General features: G+C 54.6%; 1 protein-coding gene across 2 annotated transcripts in view; it reads left to right on the top strand.

Moving 5' to 3' along the window:
• Nucleotides 1-25495, top strand: part of KCNK5 (potassium two pore domain channel subfamily K member 5) — a 38908-nt gene extending 13413 nt beyond the window's left edge. Inside the window, exons 1-5 of one of the 2 annotated variants that reach the window (XM_055330813.1) lie at nt 6697-6771; nt 18993-19104; nt 20257-20423; nt 20697-20865; nt 22792-25495. In XM_055330813.1, coding sequence (XP_055186788.1) covers nt 19071-19104; nt 20257-20423; nt 20697-20865; nt 22792-23657 — 1236 coding nt within the window. In that variant the 5' untranslated portion in view covers nt 6697-6771; nt 18993-19070 and the 3' untranslated portion in view covers nt 23658-25495. Of the gene's footprint in view, nt 1-6696; nt 6772-18992; nt 19105-20256; nt 20424-20696; nt 20866-22791 lie in introns of those variants that run through there. The other variant, XM_055330812.1, reaches the window with a different exon arrangement.
• Nucleotides 25496-26349: the final 854 nt, after the last annotated feature.

Raw genomic sequence — 26349 nt, 5'->3', positions numbered from 1 at the left:
CTTTGCTGGCTTTGCGTTCTGCAGCCTTGTGGGTTCTGACACCACTGTATTCCCGACCACATTGACCATATATAGGTTTATTTGCCATTTACGGCATGGAAAGTTTTAAAGCAGGAAATCTTGGGTTATAAGTGGGTGTCACAATTCTGAGTTGAGGCTGTCAACCCCCCTCCTGCCCTCATCCCCTTTCCTCCAGCATCCTTACAGACCTAACAGGCCCCGACCCTTCATGACAAGATTTATGGGTCGGGGGACCTAGAGACCCGAGCCTTCAAGAGAGAATCAAGGAGTTGGAGGAGGGACGTGCAGTTGCTGGTTGGCTGTGGGATTTCCATCTGAGTGCCCATATTACCTGCTCCCTCCTCAGCAGCTAAACCAATACTTGTGACATATATCCCCATTTGGCTTCCCCAGGGACAACCCCCAGCAGTACCCTGGCCTGCACCTAGGGAGGCATTAGTTTTAGTCTTGCCATTCTCCTGGAGTGGATGGAAGTGCCACCCAGACATTGTCTGCATGGCTGATGACAGAGATGGGCGATGCCGTAGCATGTTGAGGACCCCAGGGCCGGCCCTTTATGGACTTGAATGTTCATTTGGGCTTGGGTGTCCTTTGTGTCTAGTGCAAGGTTCTGGATCCTCTCACATCCCAGGTGCAGGATGGCACCTGTTCACAGACCCTCCAGAAGAGAAAGAACAGCAGCCCCATACCTTCCCCATCTCTGCTGTTCAAATAAAGCTCTTGCCTCCTGGGTCGTGGAATGCATCCTGACAGTGTTAGCTTTGGAAGGATGCCCTTCCCTTCTCAGCATCCCGGCCCCCTGGAGCAGTGGCTGCCTCTCGCTGAGGGATAAGTGCTGAGTGGGCTAAGTGGGGCACGCTGATGCAGTAGTGTCTTGTCAGCACCCCCTGGGGAGCAGGAAAAGGGAGGGTGTCCTGATTATCAGCTTTTCAACACCCCATCTCTCCCATCCCCCAGACTCTAGCCGACTCTAGCCGCAGCCCAGAGATCTACTTAGTGAGCTGGGGACTGGAAGGCAGAGCTGGGTCCTGGGGCTGGCTCAGCTGACTTGCTGTGTGACTAGACCAGGTCACCGCCCCTCTCTGAAACAAGGACTTGCTCACTAAAGCTGGTTAGGCGCTTACTGAGCACCTGCTGTATGCTTAAACCAGTGCTGGTTTAAGGATTTTGGAAATTATGGGAAGAATTCGTTACTAGCCCTGCTTTTGAGGTCGGCGTGAGGCCATGCAGTATATATTGAGGACAATGAAGTAGCCATGTGGCATGTTGCGGGGGCCTCAGGTGCCCCAAGGTAGAAGAGTTGCTGTAGGAGAGGCTGACCAGGAAGGCTCCCCTTTCTCTAGAGGTTAGCTTTTTTCTTTGAGCCTCGTCACCCTCAGCACCACCGGCACCACCTCCCCACCCCGGGGCATCAGAGCACCTTGCGTTTTGACTTGTGTGTACCCTCTCCTGCTCCACAAGGCCCTCAGCCTGTGCTCCATCGGATCGCAAACCTAGCGCAGTGTGAGGGGGTAATTATTAATGATCACCCTGAACCATGACGCTGTATTTCTCTCTCCTTTGGCTTGTCTTCCACCAGCCAAATACCAAATACCAGAAGCAGTACCAGCACAGCCCTCTTTTGCCTTCCAGTTAGGCCCACCTCCAATCTGGAAAACTGTCCCTAGCCTTCTTCCCAGTGGGGATCTTGCTTGACCAGATTCTTTGTCCACCCAGCAGACGCTCTGTGACTGCCCACACCCCTGTGATCCTCCTGTGTACACTGCCCTCTTGGGACAGGTCAAGAGGTTTCCCCATGAAGTGTCACCGTCTCCCTGGGTGTGGCTCCGCGGTGCTGGGGCAGGACATCGTCAGAGTTATGGGGGGCACTTTTGGGTCTTGCTCTAGAAGGTCCCCACCTGGACCAAGCCTGCTGAGGATTCAGAGTTCACAGATCTCAGTTTTGGCATGCCCTGTCTTTCTGGAAAGTTCCAGCACTGAGAGCTGTATGTGGTCAAGTCCTCTGGCTCCTCAGCTCTGTATCGGGGTCATCGTCTACAGGTCTTAAAAAAATTCCCCTTCCTGAAGCTGATCTTGTGTCTATGGACACACCCCTTCATGCCTCTCCCCTCAACTGCTCTGCACTGTCTTGGGCTTTGTGGCCTGGGGATGGGACCCCTCAGACAGACTCCCACAGGGACACTTGGTTGGTGCTGGAACTGCCTGGGCCCTGGGGGCAGGGGTGGCCTCCCAGGGCTTCAGTTGGTATTTCTCAAATTGGGACTGAACTGTGAGCCAGGCTTCCAGGTAGACAAAAACAGGACTGGGGGTGAGGGCAGCCAGCCAGGACGCTCAAGTTCGCATGTGGTTCTGTTAGCATTGAGTCATGGAGACTCCACGTAAAAACAGAAGACGATTTGTGTTGAGGTAGAGGCAGGATGATGGTGGCTGCCTTTTTCTTTCTCTTACTTCCAGGTTTTCTGAAACGCTGTTGAATCCCCCTTAAAGAGACTGAATTTATATATCATTAGCCACTTCTAGGCTTGCTGTTTTTAACATATGAGGTGCACAAAGCACAAAGCAAACCGGAGTTTTAACAGGACACACCTTGAAGCCCAGCATTAGTTCTGTGATTGCTGGAACACTGGCTTGCTGTTACTCTTAAATTTCGCTGCCAAAGCGACGACGTCCCAGGCAGCAGTGCCATTGAACACTTGGAGGGGAAAGGTCTCACAGACTAGGGAAACCAGGTGGCCCTTGGGCCCACAGACCAAGCCATTAGAGACTGGACTCACGAGTTGGCAGTCACCAAGAAGAGAGCATAGTTCCCCAAGAGATACCCAGCAGAGCCAGGGGAGCCCCAGCAGCTGTACCCACTCGTGGGGTCCATGTCCCCTGCAGGGGAGTGGTGTCTTCCAGAGGCCCATGGACCAGTGTTGTGTTGCTTCCAGCTCTGGCAAGCCCCACTGGGGTACAGGGAGATCTTGCCCTGCCTTTCAGATGAACAAAAAGCACAAGCAGGCAAGATTTGGGTCAGCATGCATCTAATTCAGAATCTGGAGCGTGCCGCAGACCACGGCCTGAGGCTTGGGTGAACTGAGGGTCCAGGGGAAGACAGACCCCTGCCTAGGACAGCATTTGGGTAGGATGCTTAGGTTTGACTCGGTGTCAGTATGGTAATCACTGCCCACATGTTCCTAATTAATTTTATTTTAACACGATACTACTAAATATTGTGGCTGCCTAATTTTAAATTAAAATTTAGTTCCTCAGTCACACTGGCCCCATTTCAAAGGCTTGGTAGCCACATGGGACTGTTCAGATATAGAACATTCCATGAGCACAGAGAGTTCTCTTGGACAGCACTGGAGTGTTGATAGGAATCTGTTGAGGTTTCTAATGGCACACTGGCTTCTCTCGGTGTCTAGTCAAATTCCATTCCTGCTCTGGTGTGGGAGAGGGAGAGCTGGCCTGGCCCGGCCCGGCCGCCGCGGAACGTGGAGCGTGATGCGCCGAGAACCTGTAGGAGGTGGTTTCTCTGTCCCACCCACTGGAAACTTGCAAGCTCTTCTGAGGTGAGCACACCCACCCCCGCAGCCCCAGAAAGTGCGAGATTGCAGAGAGCTGTGGACCGCCTGGCCCTCAGAGCCACATGAGACTCAGATGACCGTGTGTTTGGCGGGAGGGTCATTCCTGGTGTCGTGGGTCAGGCTCGGTTCAGTGGAGGTGGGACCGGGCTATCGCGTGTGAGTCAGGTTTCACGGATGGATCTCCAGTTGTTGTTTTTGGGTCTCAATTCCTTTTGATCACCTGCTCTACCCCATTCCCTCAGCCTGCTGGTGTCCAGTGAAGCATCAACTCTTCCTGGTTCCTTGGGAGGAAAGCCTGTACCTGAAGTTCAGATTCACCGGTTGGGTGAATCTGCTGGCCACCTGGGCACATCTTCCCCTTGCAGTGAGAACTGAGAACACATCTTCCACCTCAAATGTGGAAAGAATGGAAATAGGGGTGACTGATGGAACTTGTAGGGGTTTCCAGCTTCCTTCTGGGGTACATGGTAGGGGGCCCAGGCCAGGAAAGATGGAAAACCCAAGGGTGGGCCTGGGGAGGAAGGGCAGGCAGTTTTCAGAGCTGGGGGAAGCATCTGACTGGGAGATTGCTCTGCCCTAGCCCCTTGTGTTTTGTGAGCCTCCGTTTCCCCATCTGTGTTTGGGCTTCTTGTCCTACTTCGTGCCCAGTTGCTGGGAATTGGATGAGGGCACGGTTCAAGCCCCAGGGCTTGTCCTGGCCTCGAAATTTGGCCGCTGCTTTGTTGTGTTGTCCACCATCATGTAACTTCCTGTCTGCCTGCCTGTCCCTGGTTAGGACCACGGAGTCCTCCTAGGCAGGGCCTGTGTCTTGCACTTCACAGCAGGGCATATGGCCTGTGCTCAGCAAATGCTTAGCAAACCAGTAGCCCCAGCTTTGTGCTGTGCAGTGCAAAGGAAGGTTGTCCATGCTTCTGGTCCCATCTTTCCTTGGGTTAAGTTGGCTGGGTGGGTTCTGCATGGGGCTTGGGGCTGGTGCCTGGCCAGATGTGGCATTCGTAGCAGGCCAGCACAGCTGTACTTTTTGCCCCTGCAGAGAAGGGAATACCCCAGGGCTGCTGGGTGGGAGTGAGGGTGAAAGGAACCCTCTTCACATCCTGCCATCTTGTCTCACCCCTTTCCCTGGGAGGGGAGAGGCTGTGTGCTGGAAGCCCACTGTTGGGTCACTTGTTCACCCTCAGTGGCCCAGGACAGACAGCCATCTTCAGCAGGCTTGAGGGTAAATGGACCTCTCAGGACGAGCCTGCCCTGTAGAGTGTTTCGTGGGAAACTGAGTTCTGCTGGGGAGACAGGATGCAGCCACCGGGAGGAGCTGGTTTCGCTGTCCTGCCTGACCTCTGGGTGACTTGGAAATCTGGTGCCACTTAACCTTCCTGTCTTTGAGCCTTCCCTGGCCACACACAATGCCTCAGGAGTCTGAAAGAAAGCCTACCCCGACAACACTAGGCGTTTAGAAGCCAGAAGTTCCTAAGTTAGGAGCAGCTCTAGCTTTGCCTGTGTACCTGCTTCGTGCTTGTCACGTCCTCATGAATCAAGCTTTTGGATCCATACCCCTGAGAGTCGGTAGGGAGGCAGCAGTGTTCGTCCCGTTTTACACGTGAGGAAATGAGATTGTGGTTTCTCGGGCCGGGGAATAGCTGGCCTCTGCTGGCCTGTGCACTGGCTGTTCCTGCACTCTGCCAACAAGATTGAGGGCTGCTAGAGCCTGGGTGGGCGTTAGGGGGGGAGCAGACTTGAAATGCTTTTTGCTTAAAATCACAGCCCTTGTGAACGAGAAGGCGAGCCGTGGTCCTGACACTTTCTGCCTCGTGGGTTTTGCAGTGGGGCTGTCCCCCCAGGCGTGACTCTCCGGCTCTGCCATCCGGAGCGTTTCCATTGCCCGTCACCAGGCCCGTCCCCTGGTCCTGGGCCTCACTACCCAGGGCCCACACTACCCCTCACCTCAGCCAGCCTCTGTGCTAGGAGGGCCTGGCTGTATTTTTCCATACCTTCAGCACAGAAAGGCTCAGTGTTTTCCTTCACCTCGGTCACGTCCACGCCCCAGTCTGATGGGGGCAGGAGGTGGGCTGGGGACCGTCCCTTCCCTGTGAGGTGGAAAAGGCCGAGGCGGCTGTGCCTGGTCTGCCCCTGCCAAGGTGGGGGTGGCAGTGGGGGCAAGTGGCCAGCGGGTGGGGGGCAGCACTGGTTGCGTATACCTGGCTCCCGTTCCTTTCCCGCAACCTTTTGGGGATCCTATATGTGTCTCATTTCTGCAATCTCCAAACGGGGCCTTGGCAGCCAGAGACGCTGGTGCAATTGGTGTGTGAAATCCATGGTGGTCTGGGGAGTGGGGGGTGCTCCTTGTATCTGGCCCCGGGATCCTCACGGTCGCCTGGCATTGCGGTCTGGACCCCTGCCTCTGATCTGGACTCAGTCTTCTCGATTTGACCCGGGCTTTGGGGGCCACGGAGGTAGAAGCTACCACCCACCCCCCAACCCTCCCCGCAAGGGGGAGGTGAACCATCCACCCCGAAATGCCTGTGCCGCTTTGCCGGTAGTTTCTGGTACAATTTATTCCAGGGAGGATGGAGGCCAGCTGTTGTCCGTCACCAGCTGGAGACTGCAGCGGCGGAAATGGGCTTGGAGTGCAGCCGGCGGGATTTAGCTGAAAGTCCCGACAATAAGGAAGGATTTTGTGACAGGTGGTTGGCCCTCAGGAGGATCCCGCCAGGGGGCTTTGTGGAGAGGGGTAGGGTGGGATCATGCTCGGAGGCAGTGGGGAGGCAGTGGAGCCGGATTGGGTGCCGCGGGTGTGGGTGGTGTGTAAGAAACGGGCAGGGGGGTTACCCCGTAGGAGTAGAGAAACTCACCTGCCCACCCCTCATGCAGAATTCATACCACCCACCCCGCTGGACCCCTCTGCGCTTTTTTTTTTAATTAGTGAAGGAGTTTACAGTTTAACCATCTAGTCATCTTAAATTCTAATAAATGGGTAAGCTTATTAATTCCTTATTATCAGAACCCCAGGCTTCAAGGGTGGGTGGTTACTTATTACCCAGAGCCACCAGCCATGGGGTCAAGCGAGAGGGAGAGGAGGAGGGAGCCAGTAGAGGGGCTATTCACAAGGCCCCTGGGTCTGGTGTGCTCTGCGAGATGAGACGAGACGAGAGGGTACCAGTGTGACCGGGAGGCATGGAGGTGGCAGGTATCAGGACAGGTTTTGTACCATGGAGGCGTGAGTTCGGGGGGCTGTCCGTGGTGGTGGGAACCTTGTCCTGGGGGTCCCAGCAAGGGAGCCCAAGGCAGGCAGCCACAAGAGCTCCAGAGAGCTTCAGAGCTTCGCGGAACAGATCGTCCTCTCCCACCACTGGGGTAGCGGGAAAGCAGGGCCACGCAGGAGAGACCTGTGGCCCTCAACCCTGACGTGTCTCCTGGGCTCTCATCCTTCCCCACCCTCCTGCCTCCTTCCTCTAAAATCCTGATGGTTCCAAAGTCTGCAGGGCAGCTGACTCACCAGGGCTGGGACCTTTGGGGGCTTTAGCCCTGAAGATAGGTGGGGTGGGGTGAGGTGGGGGAAAGGCAGTGGGGCAGAGAAACACAGAGCCATCGAACCAGGCTGCCTGAAACTACTGGGACTGCCCACCTCCTTCCCTAGAGCCAGAACCCACCCTAAACACCACCAGCACCCATGCTGGTTCCCTGGAGGGAGTGGTTGTGAAAGGCGTACATCTTGGAGACTGGGTTACTCATTAATATTGAATACTTACTAGCGCCAGATTCTGTTCTAGGAGTAAGGGAGGAGTGACCGCTGCCTTCAGAGCTCATAGTCTATCTGGGGAGATAAACCATTGTCCAAAGCCCCAGTCTTCTGGGTTGGGGTGCCTGGGAAGGAGGGCATTGCTGTTGACAGCTAGCCCATCTATCTTGTCCAGGGCTCTGAAGGCCCCGTACAGCAGGTGTACATCCCCAGAATGGAGGCGGCCTCCCCACCCCCCTTCTTCTTCCCATGTTCACTTTTCTGTCTGTTACCTGTGTTGGAAGCACACCTGTATGCCCGGCATCGAGCCGTGCATGATTTCACATAATCTGCACCCAAACCTGACAGTCTTGGTACTCTACCTGTCAGATGCAGAAAGTGAAGCTCCGAGAGGGGGGAGAGGACATGGCCCACGTGACCTGCTGGTGAATGGTGATAGAGCCCGGATTTGAATCCAGGCATGTCTGCTTCAAAGCCCAGGCCTTCCTTGGTCTGTCCCCGTGCTGCTCGTGGAGGGTCCCAAACATGATATTTAGGACTTTGAAGTGGATTGGCCTTCCCTGTGTGTAGTCCAGGCCAACATGCAGACCTGAGCTCTGGAGGATGGGAAGCAAGCTGGCAGGAGGTGGGCCAGCCAGCCAGGCTGATGGTGAACTAGATCTCCCTCAGGTCATCAGTCCTGGAGGGGGAGATGGCAAGTCAGCAGTTCCTGTGACCTCCTTTGTGGCCTGCTCGAGGGCTGTTTTTAGAAACCTACCGTGGATAGTGACTTCCCCATGTTTGCTCCTTCCACCCGTTGCAAGGTCGGGGCAAATCGAACCCTCCTGGGGGTTGGGCACAGGGAGCCTAAGCATACACTTCTCCCAAATAATACCACGACTAGGTCCGCCCAGCCCTTTCACAGCTCTTCGCCACCCGTTCGTTACCTGTCCCCTTCCCCGCTCCACTTTGGTTGGCATTTCTCAGCCCATTCCTGGGATGGGTGGTAGACTGGTTGTTTGATAGAAAGGGCCCTCAACTGAGAGAGAGTCAGGGGTTTCTGGCTGGTTCTGCTCTGCGCTTTGTCATCACCTTGCTGTGTGACTTCTACTGTGTTATTAGCCCTCTCTGATTTCCTCAGCTACAGAATGGGAATAGGAATATCCGTTTTGCCTCTTTTTCCTACAGTGTCTTGGTCTTAAATGGTGTTAGGGCCAGAGGAGTTCTAGGTATGAGAGGTGCCTGATGATGTGTGGGTTTGGGCCAGGGGCTCTAACAAGGAAGGCCAGGAAGGGAGCCGTCAACAGAGAGATCTGCTGGCTTGCTTGGGAAGGACAAGCCAGAAGCTGAACCCTGTGCAGGGCCTCTCGCTCCAGAGTCCCCGTGCTCCCGTGTGGGGGTCCTGGCTGAACAGTTTTCTCTGCATCTGTCCAGGCAGAGAGATGTCAGAAACTCCCAGGATTTGGTTTCTGGGGGCATGGAAGGAGTCAAGTCATGAACCCAGGCCCCAGGCCCCAGCATCCCAGAAAGGGAACAAATAGCAGCACAGGGCCATTGGCCGGGTCACAGTCACCCCGGCAGGACAATGGGTGTGAATTGGTGGGTAGAGAACCAAAGGTGGCCAAAGGATGTCCCTCTTGTCATTAGGTGTCTCATCTGTCTTGAGTCCTTAAGTAGATGAATCAGGAGGTGGATTTGAGACTATAGTTATGGAGGGTCATCTTGTGTGTGTTGGGGTGGGAAGAAATGCTTTCCTACTCCCATGGCCAGCTCTCAGGCAGCAGTGCTGTGAGACCCAAGCTGGGCCACAGAGGTCCCCTGTGCCTATACACACAGGCATTTCCAGTCTTACTCATCTGCTGAGCCTTGCACGGGCCTGAGAATACTTGCTGACGTCCCATCCTGAGTTCAGACCCCACCAGCCCTTCACTGTTTGCTTTAGCCAAACCTGCAGCCCTCCCAGGTCAGCCAGTCCCTGGACTCAGCTCTCATGGGAGGGGCTCCCAGCCAGAGAACAATGGGGGCAGGGTCACCTGCCTTGTTTTTATTGTCCATCCTGAGTACAGACAGGGCTCTGAGGCCTGAGAAAGTCGGAAATCCAGAGATTTCTGCTGAAAATGTGCTCACCTCTGGCACAGGCTTGCCCCAGTGAGCATGAGATCTAGCAGTGCTTCTGCAATCCGCGAAGGCTGGTGAGAGATGCCTCAGGAGGGTGTGCAAGGGGCAGCCCATAGGTGGACCGGAGGACAGCCATGCTTCCAAGGCCTGCTGCACTGGGGTGGGGCTGGACTCCAGTCTTCCTTCAATAGGGAGGATGACTTGGGTCTAGGGCAGTGGCTTTGAATTGGCTCTATATAGCATTAGAGTCACCTGGGGCAGCTTTAAGCATCCGAGTTCCATGCCCCAGACCATTTCTGGCTGATTCCCTGAGGGTAGGACCCAGGCAGGAATACTTTCCCAAGCTCCCCCCAGACCATCTCTATGTGCACCCCAGGATAGGCACTGTAGGAGTGACCCCTCAGGTGTGCATGGAGGAGAGGGCGTTGGATCACTTTCTACCCTGCCTAATGAGGTTGCGTGGGTTTGGGTTTCTGTAGGTGTGACCAACACTGCAGGGGATTGTGCTTTATACGCAGCCCCACCCAAGACACCTGGGCTGAAGGAGGGCAGCCCGGACCAGCACCGGCACATTACTCTAAGGACCAAAGAGGAGTGGATGTACTGAGGCACCTTCTCCATCCTGCAGTAGGACCTATGGGGGCACTAGAAAGGAAGTGTGACTCAGGAACACCTGGGTGACCTCAATTGCTGGGGGCTCAGGAGGTGCTGGAGCTGGTGGCCAGTGAGTGGACTCTTGAGAATGAAAATGTGTTTTCTCGAATGTGCTATGGACTGGGGACTTGGGAAGTGCGGAAAAGTGCGGAACTGGGCTTAGACATCATGGTTCTGGGCAGAGAAAAATAGGACTTGTACAGGCAGGGGGACCCCAGCAAGTCACTAGGCCAACCTCCTCATTTCACAGAGAAGGGAATGGGCAGAGGTCAGGGGTTTCTGGAGAATCTCGGCAAGTGACTGGCCGAGTGGAGCTGAGCCTGGGTCTTCAGCCATCCTAGCATACCTCCAACGATTTGTCTTTCTTCTTTTAGAAAACCCTTATACGATTACTCTGGGTAGGCACTGGAGCACATCTGCAAGTGCAGATAAGAAAAAGGAGGTTAACAAAGTCCATGGTGCAGTAGCTGAAGTCTGGTCTCAACCGAGACACTGTGTGGCCCTGCCCCCTTGGGTTCTGCACCTGCCAACAGACACCTGCTCCTTTCCTGGGAGCTACAGGGCCTGGCGAGCTGGGCCTGCAGCTGGCACAGGGATCTGGGTGGCACCACCTGGCCCTCGCCAGTCCCTTGCTCACAAAGCACACCTGCCCTCCCAGCCACACCCCGGTCACCTGGGCTGAGGTGAGAGGTCGGCAAGGGTGCTCCGGACAGGGAGGTGGAAACTGGGAGCCTGGTGTGTGCACCCATCACCCCAGGGTAAAGAATCCTTGGTGGAGCTTGTTCACTGCCCAGGTCAGCCCAGCCACTGCAGTCCCTCTCAGCTCTCTGGTGGTTGGGCAGCCGGGACTGACTGCCCCTGCCTTGATGGCTGTGTGGTATCTAAGGTCTCTGGGCCTTAGTGTCCTCATCTGATAACAAGCCCAGCAGCCCCGCCCCCAGCCCCAGTTAGGAAGAGCTGGAGAAGTCCCTCTGAGTGGTGGAGAGAGAGAGAGAGAGGCTAGAGATTCCTGAGGGTTTAACCAACAGTCTTCAACTCTCTAATTGGTCTTAGGAGTAAGATAGTTAACAGGTGCTCACCTTCTGGCCAAGATACCTTTGATCTGCCAGTGGCCCCAGGAGGACTGACCCGGCAGCTGGACAGACAAGCTGTACCCACTAGCCCCCGACAAACCCACTCCTGCTTCTCAGACTGCTCTAGGGAGCCCCGGCACAGGCTCTGGGGTCCTCCCCTCCTCCCTTTATCTGTTCGTTAGTTCAGGGATTAAAGGATGTGAAAAACATTGCTCTAAACAAGTCCAAACTGCACATACTTGCTTGGAAAGTACCTAAGATAGGTTTACTAATCTCCACTCAGGTCTGTCCTGTTCAGAACACCCCCTACAGGGCCTCGACACCCACCCTCAACTCCCTGTTCTGAGGGGTTCCTTTTAGACTAAATGGATGTGTGGACAGACAGGGACCTGCAGGGAGAGAGCACAGCAGGTGGTAGGTAGGCATTGTGAAGCTGAGGGCAGTCGGATGGGGAGCTGGGACGAGGGTTCAGACAGGCTAGCACCCTGGCCTCAGCTCCTCCTGGCAGACACAGTGTCAGGGGCTGTAGTGTGTGGCATTGTTTCCCTCATGGCCTGCTTGTCTTGCCTGGCCATTGGGGAAGCTGGCCAGGGTCCTGGGAGCCTCCTGGGGCAGAGACCAGGAGAGATGGGGCTTCTGAGGGATGGAGCAGGACCTCTTAGACCATGCCTCTGCTTCCTCCAGGGAGAGCTGTAACACACACCCATGCCCCCTTCCCCTAGCATCTCCCCCCTCCCCTAGCATCTCGCTCTAACGGATCCCAATCCCCCTCTTCAGTCATTAGGTCATCCTCAGTGTAGAAGTCACCCTGTGCCTGAGGAAGCAGGAGGAGAAAGGACAGCTTTCATTGCTAGAATAGAAAGAGGTGGGAAAAGGTGATAGGAGTGAGGAAGGAAGCTTGGGGATGGTATCCCCTGTTCTCACCCTGGCCTGTCCTCCAGGGGCAGGGAGCTTAACCCCTTTGATTTAGCCTTGAGGACATACAGTCTCTCCCCCTGGGTCTCAAGTCCTCACAGGGTCTGGTTTCCTGATGCACACACGTAACGAGCCATAGCATCGATTGCAGGTCCATGTATTGAGTGCTTACGATGAAGGCCTGTGTTGCTGCCCTGCAAACTTCTCGTATGCTCAGGGTAGGTGCTACTCTTGGCGGATGGAGAAACTGAGTCTGAAAGCCTATGTTATTTACCCAGAGACTTGGTGTTAGCAATTGGGAGACCCCCCTAGATTCACCGCCAGGCCAGTGCCAAGTTTCCATGAGCTTCTCTGCCCTGAAGAGGGCACAGGAGCCCTCAGCCTCCCTAGATGCAGGGTTCAGGCTGAGCCACGCAGGGGCTTGTAAGGATTCAGTGAGGAAGGTGCCCAGCTCCTTACTAAGGCATTTCTATGAGTGGTGATTTTTTTTTAAATTCCTTTTCCTGTTCTCTGCTCACTTGCTGCCCTCAAGACTTGCTTGGTCCAGGGACTGCCTCCCCTTCCTACAGAAAAGACAGTCCTTCAAGTGTCCCCAGGGACTCTTCCCAGCCCCACAGCCACTCACTTTGTCATCTTGGCTTTGACCAAGGGGGCTTTCATCTGCCTCCCTCTGCCCCCTCTCAAAGTCTAGCAACCCCTTCCCCGCCACCACCACCCTCAGTGCCAGTGTCTTTTCTACTGCTGTATTCCCAGACCCTAGAACACTGCCTGGCACACAGTAGTTGCTCAACAAATACTTGTTACTTGGGTGAGGAACTTAACTAAAAGGAGTGTATACTCTCTGACCTAGACCAACTCATCCTCAGTGTCTGTCCCCTATCCCAGGCAGTGTTCTAGGCTCTGGGAATACAGCAGTAGAAAACAGATAAAAGTCCTGCCGTCGTAGAGCTTATGTTCTAGGTGTCTGCATTTCTCCAGACATTTCTCTCACAATTGCTTGGGAAGTTGTGTTCAAGAGATCTGACTCCACTCCTTGTAGCTGAGAAGACCACTCTGCATGGCCCAACCCCCTCTCCTCATCTCTAAGAGCACAGGGATTAAGAGCCAGACTGCCCAGGTTCACTGCCCAGCTCCACCCCTGACTAGCTATATGACCTTACTTACTGTATGACTAAGCTACTTACTTAGCCTCTGTGTCCTCAACTGTAATTGGGGGTAACAGCCCCCACATTTTTGGGTTGTAAAGATTTGTTGAGCTAAGTGACTGTAGGCGCTTGGTCAGTATCCGTCACTTAAGTGCTCAAAATCAGCTGCTATTCAAATATTCTAATCTATGAAATAAGGATTCATAAGCGGTCCCCGCCCACCTCATGAGGGGGCCCCAGAAGGGCCAGGTGAGAGGGACGATGAAAGCCCTTTCTGTCTTGCCAAGCACCCTGCCTGTGTGGCCATCAGCCTTATTTCACCTTCCAGGCTAGAGGTACCAAGTGATTTGGTTGAAACAAACTCAGGGTGAAAGGTGGCCAGAGATCCATAAAGGACGCTCAGCTTGCATGCCCCCAACAGCCAGTGGGTCCAGTGGAAGCTGCCATCAAGAGGGCTCCATCCTACTGCATCCTGCATAGCACGGAAGAGCTCTTTAGTTCATCCCTGATGTCTGCCTGGGAGCTGGAGGCAAGGTGGAGAGTAGGTCCCTGGGTGCCAGATAGCTGTCATCCCCAGCCAGGCTGCACCCCCAGCTCCAGTGCCACTCCCCTGGGTACCCATTGCCCCTGCCCAAGTGGATGAGGGGAGAGGCCTGACCTCAGACCCCCCTGCCTATGTTTGGAGGTGGGCATCATGTCCCAAACTCCAGAACTGCCCACATGATGGGTGTCTCCAGGAAGGGGAGGCCTGGCAGCTGCCTCTGCCTGGGAAACCCCGGATCCCCGGGGGACACAGAGCTGTCCGGGAACCATATTTTGGGGACAGTGAGAGAGCCCACGAGGGTGGGGTCAGGGCAGCTGGTTGCCTGAAGCCAGGGCAAGGGCATGTCACCTCCCTGGAGGCCTGGCTAGAAATGCTGAGCTCTGGTCAGAGTGGATGGACTGGTTTTAGGGCACTGTTTTTTCAGCTGGTGCAAAAGGGTGGAAGTATGCACTGGCCTCCTTCCTGTGGCCTTTGGGGTGGGGTAGGGGACGGATAGGCAGGATAACCACGTCTAGTCAAGGCTCTTCTGGCTTCGCTTTTAGCATTCTGACCTTAGGCTACTTACTTAACCTCTCTAAGTCTTAAATTTTCATTTGCAAAATGGAAAAAATTACAGTATCTTCCCAGCAGGATTTTGTCCTTGTTAAATGAGTTAAAGGAAGTAAAGTGTTAGTACAACACTTGGTGCGTAGAAAGCCCTCGATAAATCTCAGCTACTTTATCATGAGGGTGACCCAGGCAGGAGCTCTGTTCCTTCCCCAAACAAGAGCTGGGCCCAGGCTGTGTGCAGTATCACCTTCTCCCATCACTCTCCAGGCTTACGTGGAAAATGAAAATATTGTCTTGTGTGAATTTGGGAGCCAAGTTAAAGAATCGTGTGAGTGAACAGGGGCCGCCTCCTCCTGCGAGAGCTATTTCCCTAACCCTGGGGACAGGACACCGTGTCTAATGGGGTGTTGGCCTGGCTCCCCCATGCCACACTCCATAACCCAGGGATGACCTCAGTCCTGGGTCAGGCCCTTTGTTCTGGGAGACCTCCCCCTGCATCCTGCTCAGTGACCCTGACCAGAACATACCCACAGAGTCGTCCCCGCCAGAGCTTTAGCTATGCATGGTGGGAGCAGGCCCCCAGGTCCAACATCTGGACTTTTGCCTTCCCCACCGCCCAGGCCTCAGTTTCCTTATCTGTCGAGTGACACCTGGCAGGATCACAGGAAGAGCCGGTTAGATAATGTGTGTATATATACCCCCGCACAGGGTATCCACCGTTATGCAGCTCAAATCCTACTTCCCACCCCGACGTTGGGATGGAGCCAAGCTGATTCCCCGGGCCAGCTCTTGGTGCCCATGAGCAGAGAGGAGACAATAGCAGAGGGTGTTGGGGGATGCCCAGCGGGAGGGGGAAGCCCTGATGACTTACAACCGGACAGTCTAGAACCTAGCCCAGTACTGCCACCTAACCTCTCTCAGTCTGTTTCATGACCTGACCAATGGGCAGAACTGCCACTGGATTGTTGGAAGAGCTGGTGATGCTTCTAGCCCTGGGGACACTGGGACCCTTCAGAATGCCCCCTTTGCCTACCCCTTGCTGAATGCCCGTGGAGAGAGAACGGAGGTCATGGAGAAAGTGGTTCCCTGATAAGCCAAGGTTGAAGGTGGAGGCTGTAGGCGATGCCCCAGAGGGCATAGCATTGGCAGGGGGAAAGGCAGGAAACCCAATTTTTCTACCTCAGAGCTCCCAACCAGAATGCCCTCTTTGGTTACTGTTTTGCCACTCTTAGGGTTGGTGTCTCCTTAGCACGTACTAAATGATTCCCAAGGCACAGATGGCCTTTGGGGAGCTCCCTCTCAGGGGGAACAGTGCTGGCATCGTGGGTTGGGCCATCTTGTGAGGCGTGTGGCATCCAGCCCTGTCACCCGCTGGAACAGATGAGTGGGGGGATGGATCTCCTCTCACAGTGTCATCCCCGGTGCCTGTGACAGTGTCTGGTGCAGACAACATTCCCCACTCAGCATTTCCAAACTCTTCCAGAGGGTGCCACCAGCCAGCTGAGAACCCTGGTCTCCAGTCACACCTTCAGTATCCCTGATGTGCTGTGGTCGCCCTCGCCCTAAACACTTTCTATTACCAGAAGTGGATTACTGCCAAGAGTAGTGCTTTCTGACGTAGCCCGTTGTCCAAAAAAAAAAGCCACACCTGCTCCCTCTCAGTTAGCATATCGGGTGGGATCCAATACCCAGAGTGGAATAGCGCTCTCCGTGTATGGCCCAGCCCTGAACAGATAAGGTATTGACACTGCCTGAGATTTTATTTACTTTTCTAGTGTTAGTTTGTGGACGGCTGAAACCCAAGGACTTCTCCCTTCGATCCTGCCCTGGTCTTTTCTAACCCAAAGTGTATGACATGAAAATATTAAAAGATAATCATAGCTTGTTAGTCTGGGCCCATTTTTCCCAGGGGAAGTAATGTTGAGTTCCCAACTGCCATTGCAGTGTTTTGGTTCCCTTCCCATCCTGGCCTTGTCCCCAGCTTCGCATCCTTTGCAGATTAGACTGGTCAGCCATCTCTGTACGTCTTTTCTGTGTCGTTGATGAAAATATTGAAGAGGCCAGGCTCTTAGCAGGATCGTGAAGACCTCAGGCCAGCTTGATAAAGATCAATACTTCTTGGTGGTTTATCTGCCTTTAAAGGGACCCAAATTAATCCCAGCTCTGCCCTACATTTCTCTGTCTTGTCCACAGGACTATCTTTAAGCCCATCTGTTCTGCTGTCTTGTTGAAATCTAGATTTGCTGCATTCCGCCCAACTTCAAGGGTTTGCAACCCCTTTAGAGTGGGAGATGCACTTAGCTGAGCATGACTTGTTCTTGACGAACCTGCGCTAGCTTCTAGTGCTCACCAGTTCCTCTTTCAAATGTGCCAGACATTCTGCTGTCCCCACTTAGACATCTGTAAGAGTTTTGGTTCGAGTTTCTAGAGTCCACCCCTTCCCGATTGTGTGAGGAGAAGGGATGGCTTTGGTGTTCCTGAGACTCCACGGGGATGACCAGATTTGGTGCTCCGAATGCCTCATCCTCTGCTCAGGGTGCAGTTCCCCCTTAAATACTCTTTCTGTCTGTGAGGCCAAGCGCCCTGGCACTTGTGCTCGACCCTTTCCGCTCTACAAGGGGTAGCTAAGATGACAAAGGGCCAAAGGGAGCCATCGCCATCTGTTTAACATGAAGACACAGGACCCTGCTCCTTCTCATTCTCCTGCTTCAGACATGGGTTTAGGGTTTTGTTTTGTTTTTTTTTAAGATTTTATTTGAGAGAGAGCATGAGTGGTGGGGGCAGGGGGAGCACCACAGTCTGTACTCCATCCTATTTCAAGGGGTGTCCCCTGGTTAGCCTGAACCAATCACCAAGTCTTACTACAAAGGCCTTTCTGAAGTTAGTATTGGGAAGGATGTCAGCTTTCCCACTCTAGGCAAGGTGAGGGCCTACCATTTATTGTTTTAAAGATTTTATTTATTTGTTTCACAGAGCACAAGAGAGCACAAGCAGGGGGAGTGGCAGAGGGAGAGGGAGAAGCAGGCTCTCTTCTTAGTAGGGAGCCTGACATGGGGCTCCATCCCAGGACCCTGAGATCATGACCCGAGCTGAAGGCAGACACTTAACTGACTGAGCCACCTAAGAGCCCCCATAGTTTTAATTTTTTAGGAAACCTTTCAGATAGATGGGTAGGCCCCTTAGGATCTAAATGTGCTGGTGCTCTCACGTGGAAGTGGCCTGGCCAGCTAGACAGCCGGCTCTCTGAGGGGAGGGCTGCAGGCAGCCTGCTGCCCCTCCGCTGTGCCACTCCCTGGCCTGCAGAGAGATGTTCTGGAAACATCGCGAGGAGACAGGACAGTGAGTGATGTGCTTTGATGGCCTGTCCGATGAGCATGTCATCATGGAAAATTCTTTATGGAATCTGCAGATCCGTTTACACAGGCCTGCTGCTCCTCCAAACTGCTTGTTCCTTCAGAACAGCACCAGCCCCTCCCTTGCTTCCCACCAAACTAAAGGCACACCGCGGTGGGTTAGCACTCTGGGCTTTCCATCTCGCTCTTTTGCTTCCACCCCTCATTCTTCTCTTCCCTTAGTTTCCAGGCTAGAGTGTTACAGAGAATTTGGTTGAGGTTCCCGGTCTCTGGATTGGGTGGCCCACCCTGGGACCCTCCTTAGGAGCAGAACTGGATCTCCTGGGTTAAATCCTGGGCCCTGCTTGTGAGCCTTCTTCTGGGGTCCATGCTCTGTCACCTGCAGGTTGGCGTGAATGGTGGAAGGACTGAAGGATGGGAAGGGTAGAGGCCATTCTTGTCAGGTTGAAGCAGGTTTGGCAGCTATTAGCATTCCTGGAATAGATAAGGCTTCTTCTGAGGCCACCAGTGGATTTCCCCAGGTGGCCTCTCACCTGCTGCCCAGAGTTGCCAGGAGCCCAGTGGGGACTGACCACATGATTTCAAGTCACCCTGAAATGTACACACCACATCTGATGATCTGTCCAGGCCTAGACCTGGAAATCACTCAGCCCAGGGCCTAGATCCAGAGAATAGAGGGAAGGGGGAGTTTGTAGGGGAAGAGTCCCAAGCATGGGGAAAAGGAAGCCAGCTGATACGTACGCCTTCAGGCGACAGATACAAGAGGCACTTAGCTGGGGTGAGGGGTGTATGGGAGTCCCTCCCACGTCTGTCCTGCAGTAGAACACTTCTGTGGAGGACTAGGGAGGAGTAGGGCATAGGCATCCTCTTATGTATCTGAACCACGTTCCCTTGAGGCAGAATAGTCTAGTGCAGTGGTTCTCAAAGTGTGATCTCTGGCCCAGTAGCATCAGCATCACCTGGAAACTCGTTAGAAATGCAACTTTTCTGACCCCTTCCCAGACCTACCGAATCAAACTCTGGAGGTGGGGCCCAGCAGTCTGTATATAACGAGCTCTCCAGATGAGGCGGTGCGTGCTAGTAAGTTTGAGAACCACTGGCTCGGTGAGAGAATGGACTTCAAGACAGATTGCCTGAGTTTGTATTCTTACCAGCTGTGTGAGCTTGGGCAAATCACTTAACGTCTCTGGTCCTCTATAAATAATGTTTCATCATCTATAAATTGGAGACAGTAACTGCCTCTTTGTTACTGTGATGATTAAATAAAATGCTTATATGGAGTGGCACACACTGCTGTCACTTATAAATCATCTTTGTCACTTTGTGTCTCCCATTTTAGGTAGTATCTGATGCTGCAGGACAGGGCGTGGCCATTACGGGGAATCAGACCTTCAACAACTGGAATTGGCCCAATGCAATGATTTTTGCAGCCACGGTCATCACTACCATTGGTAAGTCTTCTGGGACCTTCAGGATATCACTTCCATGCCCTCGTGCCACAGAACCTTGCATGAGTCCAGCTCTGGTGCCATGGCCATCAGTTGCATTATGTTCTTTTAACACTTTCCTGGGGATTTAGTAAGTCCTTCATGACTGGCCAGGCTTGGGAGACTTTTCCAGGAGTCCTCACCTGGGGTCTTGGAGCAGAAACAACACAGCCCAATACCCAGAGCCATGCAAGAGGTTGAACAGATTGCTCACTGCACCAGCCCAGCCCATGCTTGCTCACTGGTCTGGGTGTCTATTCTGGTTATCTATGACTCCAGAACTTAGTGGCTTAAAACACTACCTACTATTATTATCTTTTGCCGTTCCGTGGGTTAACTGGCTTCAGCTGGTTGGTTCTTGCTTGAGGTCTGTAATGGCAGTGGCAGTCCTGTGTCTGAAGCTGGAGTCTGCCAAAAGCGCTACTGGCTAGACTTCCAGGATGGCTTCTTCCATCACACATTTAATAGTTGACAGTGGCTGTTGGCTGAGAGCACGGCTGAGGCTGAACATGCAGTGACTTGGGCAGCTCACAGTATGGGAGCTGGGTTCCAAGAGGGAAAATCCCCAAAGTGAACATTTCAGGACATCCCAGGGAGAAGCTGCAGGGCTTCTTAGACTTAGCCTATCTGGCATCTCTTGTACTGCATTCTCTGATCAAGCTGGCCACTGAAGCCCAGATTCTGAGGGAGGGGATTAGATGCCTGCCTGATGTGAGCAGCGGCATGCTTCCACGGGAAGAGAAGGGATTTTTAGGAATGGTCATCTTTGGAGACTGTCTACTGGGGTGCCTCTGGGGTGTCTCCCTAGAGAAGACTGTAATTTGCACAGTGGTGCCATATTGACTGGTGGCAGGCTTGCTAATGATGAAGGCTTTGTCTGGTACGGGGCTCCCAGTCTGATGGAGGAGACATAGCCCATGCCGTCATGCTTACTCTATAAATGATCCTGACCATAGTGTAATAAGTGAAATTGCACTTAAGTACTGATATTAGATCAGTATGAAGTGGTCTTGGAGAATGTCGCGGTGTGGGTGCATCTTGGAGGCAGGGGCCATGCTGAGTCTGGGTCTGTCACCCCCACTGTGGGTCTTCATGCCTCACTCTCTTCTTCCTCAGGCTACGGCAACGTGGCCCCTAAGACCCCTGCTGGGCGCCTCTTCTGTGTCTTCTATGGTCTCTTCGGGGTGCCACTCTGCCTGACATGGATCAGTGCCCTGGGCAAGTTCTTCGGGGGACGTGCCAAGAGGCTGGGCCAGTTCCTCACCAAGAGAGGCGTGAGCCTGGTATGTCCATGTACATCCTGGGTGCTGGGCAGTGCTGGGGGGGCCCTGGCGGGTGATGGGAGGATGGCAAAGATCCAAGAATGGACAAAGATGCTAGGGCAAGTGACAGGAGGGCAGTTTCAGGGGGCCCCGTCCCCTGGGTGAGACTGGGTATGGTTCTTCTCGCCCTTCCCTGGGTGGTGAACCTCCTCCCAGGCCTTCCGGGTGCCTGTGCTGGATTCCCCAGTCTCTGCTTTGGGTCTGACTTGGTCTCGGCCCCCTCACCCCCATCAGCGGCAGGCACAGATCACGTGCACAGCCATCTTCATCGTGTGGGGCGTCCTGGTCCACCTGGTGATCCCGCCCTTTGTGTTCATGGTGACTGAGGAGTGGGACTACATCGAGGGCCTCTACTACTCCTTCATCACTATCTCCACCATTGGCTTTGGCGACTTCGTGGCCGGTAAGTCCTTCCCTTGTCTCCTTGCCTCTGTGTCCCCACCTTCTCTTTCTCTGGTTTCTCCACCTGGCTTTTCCTGCATCCTCTCCCTCTGTCCTCCCCTGTCTCCTAGGCTGGGGTTCACTAGGGGCCGAGAGTAGTTCTTTCCCCCTGCAGGGTTTGAGCCTGGTACCTACCCAGAGCCGAGCCAGGGGCCCCCTTCCTATCGCAGAGCTGCCTGCCTCACATCTGCCACCCGAGCACAGGGAGCTGTTCTAGAGGCTTGGCTCACAGGTCCGAAACTTTGCTCTTGCCACAGGCAGTTTAAAGACAAGAGAGGCCTTCTCCTAAGCTGCCCCACCCTCCGGAGCCAGGATGCTCCCTCCCACTCTTAATCCAGGCAGGTGATAAAATTCTTTGGCCCCAGCCTCTCAGGGACTCCGGCCTGTGGCCTGTGCTGCATCTTGGCCCTTCATTGTTTTGACCCCTGTTTGTTCCCTCAGTGCCTGCTGCCCTGTCCAGCTGACCCCAACCTTTGCTCCAGGGGCCTCTCTGGCCTCCCTCCCCTCTTCCCTCCACTACCCTTCTGCCTCATTGCAAGGGGAGACCCCAAAATGCTGAGTGTTGAGGGAGCAGGAAGGAGGCCTGAATACTCTACTGACCTTGGCAGATCGGGGCCTGCCGGCTTGGGAGATAAATTTAGGCGGAGGCACAGCCCTGCCATTGTTTAAGGGACCCTGAGCAGGCAAGGAGAAAGAAGCCTTTGTGCTGGGGTAGGGGGGCGGTGTATTTCATCATAGTTTCTCAGCTCCGGCAAGACCTCAGAGCTTTCCCTCAGTTTCCTCATCTGTAAAATCGGTTGAGAAACACAGCACCAACCTAACAGGGTGGTGGAAAATCAAATGAATGCTGTGGGTAGGACCCAGCTACATCAGCATGAGCCCTGGTTGTCACCGCACCCATCACACCGTGATCAAGGGCTCTGAGCAAGGTCCACAGCATCCCTCAAAAACACCTCTTCTCTGCGGAGGCAAGCGCAGCACCTGTCTTTGGGGGACCTCTAATTTGATGTGGGTGGTATAGTCCCTGCCCTGTGGGAGCCCCGCTCTGGAGCAAGCCCTCCTCCCCTTGTCCCTTTCCCAGGTTGATCCCAGTTGGAAGGGGGGGGGGGCGGCCAGGATATATAATAATGCAATGCAGATCAGTATGCCTAGAAACGTAAAGTTAAACCAGAAATCACATAATCCTGGAGTATAGGAGATTGATCAGAACTGTGTAAGGTGACCCCAGAGGACTCCCTAGAGCAGGTGTCAGGAGCCTGGCCTCAGAGTGGACAGAGCCCTTGGGACCACGAGAAGAGCCAGTCTGAAGAGGGCAGAACAGGAAGTCCGGGGGCAGCCTGACCCCACTGAAGGAGAAGTCAGGGCTTTCCAAGAATAGTTCTCCCCGGGACCTGTGCACCCAGACCCTTGGCCCAACCACCAGCCCCATTCATGTTAAACCAGTGAGTCCATCCCCAGCAGTGAAGATGCCAGCCACTCAGTCACTTAATTTCCATCCTGGTTTTAACTGAACTATAACGTATACGCCCGCCGGGGTGCACCAGGACAGCTATCTGTGGTATAGCGAATAACTGAAAGGCTATTCACGAACTATTTCCTGACCCGTGTGTTGGCTGCATTTCCCTGGGGAACCACTCTCCTGACTTTTGACAGTGGAGGACTCTGGGTAGGTACCAGGCTCCGGCAGGTTGGGGACTGAGATAGGGACATGAGTGACTGGACCGTTAGGATGAGAGAACAGGCTGGTTTCTAGTTCTTTCTTTCACTGTGCGTCCCATCCCGCATTCTGACACTGTGTGCCCTCAGAGAACACGGCTTTGGCCTTCACGGGTGTCCAGGCCGCTGCCGGCCCTCTTCTGACCCTCAGGGCTCCCTGTCCTGTCTGCAGGTGTGAACCCCAGCGCCAACTACCACGCCCTGTACCGCTACTTCGTGGAGCTCTGGATCTACCTGGGGCTGGCCTGGCTGTCCCTCTTTGTCAACTGGAAGGTGAGCATGTTCGTCGAGGTCCACAAGGCCATCAAGAAGCGGCGGCGGCGGCGGAAGGAGTCCTTTGAGAGCTCTCCACACTCCAAGAAGGCTCTGCAGATGACTGGGGGTACGGCATCCAAGGACGTCAACATCTTCAGCTTTTTGTCCAAAAAGGAGGAGACCTACAATGACCTCATCAAGCAGATAGGGAAGAAGGCGATGAAGACGGGCGGGGCTGGGGAGAGGGTTGCAGCCCCGGGGCTGGGGCCTCCAGGGGGTGGGCTGCCAGCCCTCCCCAGTTCCCTATCTCCCCTAGTGGTTTACTCCAAAAACCGGATGCCCAGCTTGGAAGAGGTGTCTCAGACGCTGAGGAGCAAAGGCCATGTGTCACGGCCTCCCAGTGAGGAGGCTGGGGCAGGGCCCCCCAAAGATGGCTCCCCGACCCCTGAGGTGTTCATCAACCAGCTGGACCGAATCAGCGAGGAGGGTGAGCCATGGGACACCCAGGACTACCACCCACTCATCTTCCAGAACGTCAGCATTACCTTTGCGAATGAGGAGGCAGGGCTCTCAGACGAAGAGACCTCCAAGTCCTCTATAGAGGACAACCTGGCTGGGGAGGAGAGGCCCCAGGAAGGGCCCGAAGCTGAGGTGCCGCTGAACCTAGGCGAGTTCCCCTCATCAGACGAGTCCACCTTCACCAGCACAGAGTCCGAGCTCTCTCTGCCTTACGAACAGCTCATGAACGAGTACAATAAAGCAGACTGCCCCAGAGGCACGTGAGGCAGGGCCGGCTCCCCACCCCGCCTTCGATGGCTTCTGTTCCCCTCATCCTGGGGCATCCCACTATGGCTGGGACCTCTGGCCCCTGGTGTAGGGGGGGGGACAGCCCTGGAACTGGGAGTGGGGGGCCAGGGGCCTTCCTCACCTTCCCATCCCCTCCAGTTAGATGCTACTGGTCAGATGCAGCATGTGTCCAGGACAGGACCTCTGTTCTCTGGCTGAATAGGCCCCCTGGCAGTGGGAGGCATCTGTCCTGAGCGTGGCTGATGTATCTGATGGTTCAGAGACCTGCATGGGCTGGCAGGTGATCCTCAAGGAGGCCCGCACTTGCATGGGTCTTCGTACGTCATTCGGTTGAAAATGTCACACGGTTCTCTCAGGCTCAGGGGCCTCAGCCATTTGAGTTCACCAGTATTTATGGGCTCCTGTGTGCCCAGCACGGAGCTAGGTATTTCAGAAAGAGAGGGAGGGAGGGCACTGTGAGCCCTGGGCCCTGCCTTTACAGGAGGTATAGCTATGGTGTGCGGGGTGCCGCGTGGGGCGCATGTATATGCATCCCCCATTCCACCTTGTCTGCCTGTGAGGCCCTACTGCAAACCTCAGTAGGGAACAGGTGCCCAGGGGAAGGGAAGGGGTGAAGATCCTGGGTAAGGTGCTGAAACACTCCTGATATCAGGACCCCAAGCAAGCTCTGAGTTGGCCCAGGGTCCTAGTCCTGCTTTTGCTCAGACCAGGCCCACCCAGAGCCCAGTTCCCTGACTCAGAAACCCTTTGGCCAAGTGATGGCAGATGCAAGCTTTCTCCCTCCCTGGGAACGCTGTGGGACGAGGGGGTAGCAGTAGCCAGGATGCTGCCGCAGTAAGCTCAGTTCTGGCTCCTCCTGTGCGCAGAACAAGGACCTCATGGCTCCCTGGCCCTCCTGGCCCCCATGGTGGGGGAGGCTGAGGTGCTCTTGGCTTAGAAGTGGGAGGGGCCAAATATGTGAAAATCAGCTGCTCCCTGCAGCCACGGTTAGTGTGTGTGTGTGTGTGTGTGTGTGTGTGTGTGTGTGTGAGAGAGAGAGAGAGAGAGAGAGATGGTGTTGTTGTTTTCCTTTTCAAGAAAGGATTAGGGATGGGGGGAGCAAAAGATAATGTGAAACTGTACACAGACTGGTGAGGGGCCGGCAGAGTTTGGGTTCTCCGCGATGCGCACCCTAGGGCCAGCCCTCTCTGCTCTGCATGTTTTGTTGTTTTTTTAAATAAACTGCTATTTTGATATTCCTGGCATCTGTAATTGGCTTCAGAGCCAGAGGGGAGAGGAGGTGAAAGAGCAGGCTCCCAAGGATTGGGATGTTCTGTGTTCGTGCTCCTGCCCCCACTCAGTTGGGCCTTTCTTGGTGACCTCAGCCAAGGTCATGCTGTTGGAGAGTCCCCTGGCAACGTAGGGGTGAAGGCCCCCAGAAGCAAGTGAGCACAGCTGGGAAGAGGCATCCCTCACAGGTGGCTGATGCTGGCCAGGAGGCGAGTGATCACCCTTGACCCAGACCCCCTCTCTGCCTCTCAGCCCCCTCCCCAGTCCTGTAGGACCAGACCCTGCCCCCCAACATGTGAAGCCGGTGATGGGCGTGTGCGTCCACACCTGTGTTCATCCTGTGACCCAGGGCTGTGCTGGCTGGGCAGCTGGGTGAGAGGCAGCGGCCTTCTGTTTTTCTGTGAATGTTTTAATGAGTTCGTTCTTGCCCCCACCTTGCTAGGGTGTCGCTGGCTGTCCTGGACTCACACACTGTATGTACTTAGTGGCAATGATGCCAAATGTAACTTATTTTCACATTTTTACAATAAAGCCTTGAAGATGGACAGGTCCTCCTGGTGTGTGCTGTGTGGGGGGCGGACGGAACAGAGGAGGGGGTGAGGATCGGCCGTGTGGAGGATTGGGGTGGTTCAGAAGGGAAAGAAAAGGGAGCAGGTGGGGGAGGGGCAGGCCAGTTGAGATGAGGCGGTCAGGATGGGCTTCTTGGAGGAGGTGACGGTTAACAGGTCTGAACGCAGGTGGGGAGGAGCTTTGTGGAAAGGATCCTAGAAGCTGGAGTCAGGAGCAGGGAAGAGCGGTGGGGGGGGGGTAGATGGGTCAAACTGGCAGCCACCTGCCAGGCATTCATTGTTCTACCTGCCTGATGCGCATCCCCCACAGATGAGCTCCTTGGAGCTCCTTGGATCTTGCAACAGAGCCTGCCATAGGTGTAGATGCCTGTTTTACAGGCCAGGAAACCAGGCACAGAGAGGTGACTTGGGCGAGATGTCCGCAGGTGGTAAGCCTGGATTCGAACCCCCCGCAGCCACCCTCCTGGGTCTCTTCCCCAGGCACCAGGTGGGGAGGAGGAAGCCAGCCTATGCTTCTGTGGCTGCTGACATCCCCTGAGAGGGCTTCTGTCTCAGGAAGGTGGGCCAGAGAAGAACTTGAGGACGGGACCAGGCTTGAGTTGGAAGCGGGGCCCGCTGGGCATGTCTGCATCAATTTAAAGGGAGGATCCTCCGGGTTCGCGGTCTCCACTGGCTTGAGATTGGTCTCTTCCAAGGTTCCACGGCCCCCTCCCAACACCACACAGGACATTAGTTAAAAGTTGGAGTCTGTTGGGAAAAATGTAAAGTTCCGTGGTTTCAAGAGTGAGCCACATTTTTCATGAAGGCTCGGGTGTGTTTACAAAGCGTCC

This window comes from Nyctereutes procyonoides, unplaced genomic scaffold (genome assembly GCF_905146905.1).
Source record: "Nyctereutes procyonoides isolate TBG_1078 unplaced genomic scaffold, NYPRO_anot_genome, whole genome shotgun sequence".
In the NCBI taxonomy this organism is placed as follows: domain Eukaryota; kingdom Metazoa; phylum Chordata; class Mammalia; order Carnivora; family Canidae; genus Nyctereutes; species Nyctereutes procyonoides.
Note: the sequence above shows the minus strand (reverse complement) of the source record. Positions and strands in the feature narration are given on the sequence as shown.